The sequence below is a fragment of the Glandiceps talaboti genome, chromosome 15 (assembly GCF_964340395.1).
Source record: "Glandiceps talaboti chromosome 15, keGlaTala1.1, whole genome shotgun sequence".
NCBI lineage: Eukaryota > Metazoa > Hemichordata > Enteropneusta > Spengelidae > Glandiceps > Glandiceps talaboti.
In genome coordinates this window covers 13449942-13459309 of record NC_135563.1, presented here as the reverse complement: position 1 = coordinate 13459309, position 9368 = coordinate 13449942, and the positions used below count along the sequence as shown (strand labels likewise).

General features: G+C 35.6%; 1 protein-coding gene across 1 annotated transcript; it reads right to left on the bottom strand.

The window, feature by feature from the left end:
* Window positions 1-308: 308 nt before the first annotated feature.
* Window positions 309-6565, bottom strand: LOC144446956 (spermatogenesis-associated protein 24-like). The gene is made up of 5 exons (XM_078136814.1): window positions 6440-6565; window positions 5316-5381; window positions 4214-4344; window positions 3985-4055; window positions 309-529 (listed from the first exon to the last, which is right to left on the bottom strand). Exons 1-5 carry the CDS (start codon window positions 6563-6565, stop codon window positions 309-311), a joined length of 615 nt encoding a protein of 204 aa, XP_077992940.1.
* Window positions 6566-9368: the final 2803 nt, after the last annotated feature.

Here is a 9368-nt window from a genome sequence, read left to right as displayed (position 1 = left end):
ACACCAACTTGTACATGGAATTTCAAAGTGAACACATACATGTTATGACATTTTAGCATTTAAAGGTTTATGATGAGTTGGGATTAAAATTTGACGTGAAAAACAGTTGTCTGACAGAGCTTTAGGAAAAGTTGGTTTTGAACAAAAGAACATTGATCCCTATGGTTCAGCTGTTACAAGTAAGATAGTAGTCCCAAGACCATGGGATTCGAACATTAGGGTTTTAAAATAGCATAATGGATAGCTGACCAGCAAGCTTCATTTTTGTAACTTGGAAGTGCAGAAGTGATTCACCAGGAAATCCAAGATCACACTCTGTAAGCTTTTGATGATGAAGCAGAAGTTGGTTTTTTCTCTGTGTCTCCAAACATTTTAGCAATATATGCTTCTTGTTGTAACTGGATATTCATTTCTGATAATTGTTGTTTGTGGTTTTCCTTTTGTTTGGCAAGTCTGTCTTTGAGGTCTTTGATAGTAACTTCCTTGGCATGGAGAATGTCTTCTTGTTCCTCAACATGAGCCTTGATTTCTGTAGGAATGTAAGGAAAACAAACAAATATTAGGAAATGAGGTAGTTGCTATGGTAAACATGGCTACCTCCAATGTGTTGTCCAATCACTTTCAAGTATTGCTGCCTCTCAATGACTTCCTTGACTGGCATGACATGTTTATATTTGTTACTACACAAATTGAGTTCTTAGTACAGTGATAATGGAAAGATATTTTGTTTCAAAATTTTGCACATTTTGTTTCAAATTTAAGGGGATTTCTTTATATTTTCTGAATAATACATGTGACCATATACATTTGAGTCAATTCCAAATTATATAATATCTTATACAGTTGTTCACTTCGCTCTGATGATGCATACAAGAGTGAATTGAGATTAAACTAAGCATATCCAACATGCACTAAAAGGAATGAGCAAATATTTACAACAATGTGTTTTAATAAAGTACTATGTAAACTTAACTTGAAATGTTTTGCCATCATTAAATATGATTTTTACATCCTTTCATTAAATATGTGTTTTTACATGTCATCCTTGTCCAACATTCACATTGTGAAAAAGAAAATCGACCAACCTACCTATCCAACCAATGTGAGGGGAGCTAGGTTGCCCGTTGAGCAGCTTTTGTATTTTTTCTGGCCTTATATGATATTGTACAACACTTACATGTAACACCCAACTAAATACTAACTTGTATTTATGTCAATTTGTCCTTTGAAATGAGTTAAGTAAAAAATCCCAATATAGTGTTGACAGGTAGGTGTAATTTTCTGGTACTAACAGCAATTTTTGGGGTGCATCCAAAAACGACATCATTGAATGATTCCGATAGTTTGCTTGACTGCTAGACTATAGATCTCATAGTGACTAGTGATGACTAAACATGGAGATTAACACAGATAATTCATCATGTGAAACAAAAAGAACAACAAATTTTCAGAACTGGGACATGATGACAGTCCCTTTAATTTAACTTAGTGAACAAATTGTATTGCGTTTCAAACAATCCATATGGCAGTTAGTACTTCTTTTTTTTTTCTTTTTTTTTTTAATTTTTAATTTTATTTATGTACAAAACAAAGATGTACACAGCACACAAGGAAAAACAGAACGAAAAGAATATAAAGAAAGGCTAGAGAAAATTTGACTTGCATCCAAAGAGTTTGATTTTGTTGAAAAAAAAACAGCAGCTAAACTTCAGCCAATTACGTGTTCGCAGTCAGTACTTCTACGTCTACTTCTATACTGTGTAAACATTCGCAAAAAAGATTATCATCACATAGACGTAATGTTGGCGGAGTCCTTTAGATCTCACACATGTTCAGGTGAGCACGATCTATGAGATCGGTGATATCAATGCTGGAGAGGGCAGATTTGAAACTGTCTATTGACTTCAATTGTTGAACGGATAATGGTAAGAGATTCCATTCTGGAATTGTCCGAGAAATACATGAACATTTATAAGTTTTTCTTGGCAATGATCGATATGAGGGAAGAACCAGACACACTTCCCCTAGTAGAACGTGATGATGATTCAGGTAGTTTATCATCTTGAAAAGCAAATTAGATTATTTGTAGCTTTATATAGGTCTGCTAACTGCCTTGTGATTTTCAAGGCATGGCCATCAAAGCTTCCTTAGCATATCGGATACACTGGCTTCCCTCTTGTAGTTTTTTTTTTTTCACCTTACCTATGTATCAGATGTATCAGATTTTTTCTATAAACGGGAAACACTGAATCCAACATATTAGCTAAAAATATCAAATCTTGAAACTACCTTGTCTAATTGTACACAGACTTTGTCATTTTAACAATGTCATTCCGTGTGACGTGTCACATGCACTGTTATTGTGATTCAGTAACTTCCTCTCTTCCATTCTATTGTTGACTTCTGCATATGTCATTGTTTATTTTGTCAGTTTCTTGATACACACAACTTTTATAATATTTGACGGAGAGAAATATATCCTAAAAGAATGTAAATGTTTAAGTTGACACTTTAAGTCTATTACACAGTAGTCTGTAAGGTATGCCATGACGGGGCGCCCTCACACATCGGTCAACCCCTTTCACTGGAGCAGGCCAGTGACGAGGGAGGGACACGACGTAGCTTACAGTCTAATTATCTAGGTACAGTGTACAATTAGTCTGTACAGATACACTGTGTTGGGGTGCCCTCACACATCAGCCAACCCCTACTGATAGTTAGCTGATAGTGAATCACAAATATCGTATATTACAAACTAAGGTAACAATGTATTCTGATAATCATACCCTTGTTTTAACTCAATGACTAATAAGGCAGTTAAAATCAGACATAGAGGTTTATGTAGAATCTGATTAATATGGAATCAAAGAAAAGACTTGATTTGTTATATTTACCATATAAAATAGATTTTGATTGATGTCCAACTAGATATAAAACAATTCTACATAGAGTTTCAGACACGAACTTCAATGAAACTAGTGTTTCTACGAAGGGTGGTAAGTAGTTAACACCTCACTGAATTTCTCAGTCATTTTACCAGAGTTCCCTACCAGTGTTTTAGCTAAAATTTAGGTTAGTTCCCCTATCATTTTACTAGGGTTTCCTGTGAGTGTTATGTTAAAGGTGATGAGTAGACAAAATTTAGCCAACTTCCATTGCTATTTTACTAGGGTTTTGGTCTGGTGTTACTGTTTTTTGTGAAAGTTAAGGACCATGGGTAAAATTAGTGACAATAAAGGCTTGCTCAAAATGTAATTATTACCCCTGGGACAGACACAACCTACAAGACTTTCTCAACTCCTTGCCGTCACCTTATTACACTGGAATTTAGCCAATCAGAAATAAATGGCAGGTCACATGGAGTGTAAATAAGTCATGTATTTTTTTGCCCTATCAGTCTTCTCAACTGACAGTATGGTTACATTGGTATGACAAGTTATACCTTACAGACTACAAATGAAAATTCATTTGTGTTAGTAAACCATAGTATAGTCTGAATGACAAGACTGGTTTCTAACCCAAACTCAGTCTGGTAAAATTCTCTCAATCAGCACACATTCCTGTGCTGCCTCCTACAGCGTTCATATAAACATGATTATGTTGTTGCATAATTAAGACCTTTAGCCTTGACTTTACTGTGAGTCATAGTATGGAAGTATACGTCCATGGTTGTAGCGATACTGTATAGGAACTAGACTAACCATAGTATTGAATTGAACTTTTGTTCCAAATACAAACTTGAAAATTTCAACTGCACACTTCAGTCTTTGTCACCACATCAATCTGTTGACAAAGACTGATGTTGACAATTTCAGGTACAATTTTCAAGTTTGTGTTTGGAACAAAACGTCAATTCGATACTATCTTACAAACTTTTGTAAGCATTGAACCAGAAGTGTGTTGTCTAACTCCCCACTAAATATTTCACCTACCATTTATACAATACTCAATACAAAGGCTCAACAAGTCTAAGGTTCTACTTACCTGTACATTTATCTTTTAATTCTGCATTTTTGTAATTGTCTTTCAACACTTTGCTCTTCATTTGGCCTAGCCTATTTCAAAAGAAAAAGAAAGACAAAGACTTCAAAAGCTAATCCTCTCTCTACTGGGGGGGGGGGGGGGGGGGGTATTTGTTTGCACACAAAACAAATATAATATAAAAATATAATAAATAACTGGCAGAGGTAATAAAAATATGTATCATACTTACACTTCATCAAATGCAGTTTTTTCCCTTTCCAACTGTTTGGTTAAAATTTCAATTTCTCCAAGTGCAAATTGCAACTTGTCTGACTCACTTAGTAATTTTGCCTTAGTTTTAGCATGGGCTATCTTTTCTTCCTGAAGTGCAAAATAAATAATTAAAAAAACATTTATACAGGAATGCAGCTGACAATGTAAAGTTAACATAGATGATGTCACTGGAGCTACAGAATTCCTTTCACGGAATTCAATCAAAATCAATATCCCATAATACTTATCAAACATATCTCTGAATATTTCATGACACCTTCAGGCTTTCATTAATTTTGTTGTAGAGTTCACAAGAAAATTCTGCTGATCTATTTTTATGATATGCATACAGTAATAATTGCTGATATAAAAGAGCATTTCCATAAAGACTGTGCCATTCAGAGATGTATCACAACTTATAATGATCTTTGTTCTAGTATTTCGAATATTGACTTTTAATTTTATGGTTGAGAAATTTTTAAAATGCAATTTTGTAAGATTATCATCTCAAGTCCACCTGGCAAGATTTGATTTTAATATTTGCCTTGTAATGTGTTTTTATGTGCATTTTGTTTGTTTTGCCATGTTTGTGTGTTTTGTATTCTTGTCTTTTTCTAGAGTTTTTCATGATTTGAGGAGCCTGTAAATGGGACTTGCTCCTGTTGGTCTACCATTAAATAAATAAAGAAAATAAAGAAATAGTTCAAGTGCTGAGTGTATTGAAAAATTTGGTTCTTTTTGCATGAAAGTTTTTGTGATTTCCCATCGTTTTTTTTTTAAAGTCTTTTTTCCAATAGATTGCAGATGGTCCATCTAACAATGGAAATGTTTTCTAGTCAGAAATGGGAATTTTCAACATTGTTTGGTATATCATTTCATAAAATGCATTCCCTAAGAGTTGCCAGAAGAAATTAAATTCTGCCAGGACTTTCCAGACAAGGTTGAAATACCAGGACCTTCAAGCAACATAAACCTCCAGGTAGTCTAATTCTGAAAATATTAATAAATATAGCTTTCAAGCTGGAATATTCAATTCCAGTCTTGCAAAAACACACAATTTGTTTTTCTTCTTTTCCTACCTCAAGTTCCTTCAAAGCCTTTTCATACTGTTGTTTAGAAATCATTTCACTCTCCATTGACTCCATCTGATATAAAAAAAATTAATCAGTTTTATTACAGGATTATTCATTTTCATTACATCGATTTAATCTTGCTTGCAGATGGAGTAGGTTGGGACTCAATTCTGACATTATCCCTCTCCTTCTGCGGCAGTATGCCCTCTAGTGATAGCCACATTTTGTTGTTGTTGAGACAAAATGATAAAAACTGGGATTTCTATATAGGGGAACACCAAATGTTGGTGTGTCACTAGAAATTGTGTGCATCAGTAGCACATCAAATTAGCTTAGAGGGCACACTGTTCTGCAGTGTTGAGGGGCATTGTCAGTATGATGTACTCTCCCATACACCGTTTGTAGTACTAAATTATGAAGATACAATACTTAAGTTATATTATATAGACACTTTGTTTTGGAGGGATATTTTATAATTACAATAAAAAACATTACACGGATTGATTCAAATGTATGTGATTACAATGTATTAGTCTCTATAGTGGAACATTTTATGCTGGTAACTGTTAGATAAATCATAGACAGGTCTCCCCTCCACTGTCTATGGATAAATACCCCGGGAAAACATGTCTGGACAAGTGTAAAGTCATGAACTTCTCTTTCAAAATGTACAACTTTACGACATACCGTCCAACTTAAGTTAGACAGGTTTGAAAATCTGGCCTGACGTGACATGACAAGTACTTAAGAAGAAAAAATTGCCGTTTCTCCTACAAGACCGCTACGGTTTGACTCGGTCACTGCACTGAACGGTGAAAACTAAATTTTATTTAGTATCGCACACTGATGCACACGACCATTACATTATGACAAGACGCAGGGTCATGCGGGATAATTCATTATTTTTTGATAGTTTTTACGATGGAACAACCGTCTTTTATGTCACTGAATGCTAATGTAGACACCGAGATGCGCCACAGAATTGTCTTCAGAGTCAAGAAATGTGTACACTATTATTGACGTTGAAAGTGTTATCGTCGAAAATTTGTAATCAACGTAAATAACATATATCGATGCAATCGGTAATACCAGTGAATCTAATCACAAAATTGAAATAATTTTAAAGGCACCTTTGTCTTGAGTCTCTCATATGCCTTCCTCTGTGCAATAATAACATCTTGTAGCTGAGTATGGACGACAACGTCGGTGGACTTTACCAGTCGTGAAGTTGTGTCGACATTTGTTTCTTCCGCCATTTTAAAAACTTGCCACTACTGCGCATGTCAGAACATCTGACCAATCGAAGCATCGTATGACAAAGCATGGTAAATTTTATATACAAGCCAGGGCAATATATGCCCTTTATCGCGTTTATGTTATGTTCATGATTCTCAAATCATGGAAATGGTTGGAGGAATAAGCAAGACGGCCAATGTTTATCTGGGACTAGGAGAAGGGAAACACACGAATGGATGGGCACATTTTTTACCATCCTGTACGTATGGTGTTCTATACCTCAGTATATACCGAAAACAGATTTGCGTTGGTTGACATACACAGATTTGACAAAAGAGAGATTTTAATAACATTTTTCATTACATTATAATTTGTTTCACACACTCTGTTACATGATCTACACAGAGCATGCTGTCTGTTGTCTATACTTAGGTCAGCCAACGAAGCTGTTTGTGCAAAAAGCTGCTCGTACACGATTTTACAGTGGGTGTGGGGGTAGTATTGGTTTGAATTTCAGTGGGGTGGGTATGTGGATCTAGCAGGAGGGCATGTTGTTAAATAATCCTAAATGTTATAGTAGGAAGGCACACATCAACAACTTTCACTTTCCCTTTAATCGTCAATATAACTAAACCTGTGTCAACATTGTTCGTTGACTATTTGCTTTTTCGCTTTTTCGAATGAATTCCGAAAACTGACCCGTTGGCTGGACTTGTGTACTGTAATCTGCTTTTAGCTTTCCAGCTGTGAGGAGAGGAGCCGATAATAATCGTTGTTCCTACACGATTCATCGGAATACGAAATTCGGAACTACCATGATATATTTTATTAATTATGCAGATTGACCGTCAAAAATCACATACTATATCAGCAAGCTATATAGGAAATGAGTACTATTTATTATCATCAATGTGTGAACCAAATTATATGAAATTTGAAGCTTGAATTTGTAAGATATTGCCTATTTACCAAACACTGTTAGTCATGCAAATGACTTAAGGTATAGCAATATGTGACGACGACGACGACGACGACGACGACGACGACGACGACGATGATGATGATGATGATGATGATGATGATGATGATGATGATGATGATGATGATGATGATGATGATGATGATGATGATGATGATGATGATGATGATGATGATGATGATGATGATGATGATGATGATGATGATGATGACATGTTGACAGTCGGTGCTTCTGGTGGCCGATATCAACAACAAAAGTCGAAACTACAAATATACCCCACAATAAAGAACTGTACATTATTGCAAACCATAGCTGTTATTTCTTCCTCGACACTGCCTATTGGCTGTGCGTCTTGGGCGGTGCCGTAAAAGAGGCTGTGGTTTACGACAATGACAAGATCTATCAACACAGACAACATGTCAGAAATTGTCAATAAACATGTTTATGCACGTATATATTTTCCCCAAGGGCAGGAGGATACGTACTATGCTTTACTATGTATATGCTTTACTATTAAACATAAAGTCTACATCACGCTAAGTCTTCTTTAGCCATGGTAACTTCCTTCATTTCAAGAAAACAACAGGAATTGTTTGGTGACGTCAAAGAAAGAGAGGAAATCGTGACCAGTTGCATAGATGGGGTTTCACATAAAAGAAACTCCCTTTTTAGCAACAGATCGGAAGAAGAAACAAATGCATAAAATGCAATGGTTGGTTTAATTATAAACTGCATAATGATCTGAACTTTAGAAAATACCATTTCACACACTCAATAATACTAATGTAAGATATAAAATATCAACATTCTCTAAATCTTTATGTCGTTATCTCTGTCTCCCTGTCTGACCATCTCTCTCTCTCGTTCTCTCTCTCCCTCCCGCCTCCTCTCTCTCTCTGTCTCTCCATCTCTCTCGTTCCCTCTGTCTCTCCATCTCTCTCTCTCTCTCTCTCTCTCTCTCTCTCTCTCTCTCTCTCTCTCTCTCTCTCTCTCTCTCTCTCTCTCTCTCTCTCTCTCTCTCTCTCTCTCTCTCTCTCTCTCTCTCTCTCTCTCTCTCTCTCTCTCTCTCTCTCTCTGGTACTATATTTTTTTTTGTGCTTTTAGTCATTCTCATTACCGGCTTTATTCTCCTTGTAGCGCAAACAAATTCATTCATTACTTTCCCACGATTTCGTACGTATTGTTTTTTTTCAAGACACATTAGCTTGAACTGTAACCACCATTGTTCTTGTGTTTAACTTGTTTGTGTTGTTATAGGTGTTAAATCATTATCGCTTAATGACAAACTAATTCAACAAATCTGTAAGTTGTTGACAAGCGGTTCCTTGCCGTTTATTAGTATTTTATATTTGCACATGACATCAAGCAGTCAACACGGATACATTTTAGTAGGATAGACTATTTCTAGTAAAATTTCGGTGTATTTTTGACAGAGTTGCTCACTTCCGGAGCGAAAATTGAAAACAAACTACAATATAAGAAGTAAAGCAATTGAGTAGTACAAGTACAGATTCGAAACGTACTAGCTAACCATTCGGCGTGTATATCCACATAATTCATTCATTCATTCATTCATTTCACTTGTGCGCACTTTCAACATGAAATGTTCCCTGTATTGAATATCTACAAATGTAATTCATTTATGAAAGAGTTCGTCCAATCTATTTGAATGTCAATGCTAAAACAAATCGCAGTCCCACACAGGAAAGCTCCATGACTCACCAGAGAAAAATCACATGCTGACGTCCTCATTACTGTCCGAGTAATCTCATTAAAAAGTAATTCATATTTTTGACGACATCATGGTCAACCCGGCAGCGGACTAAGTCTTAGATTCCTTTCAT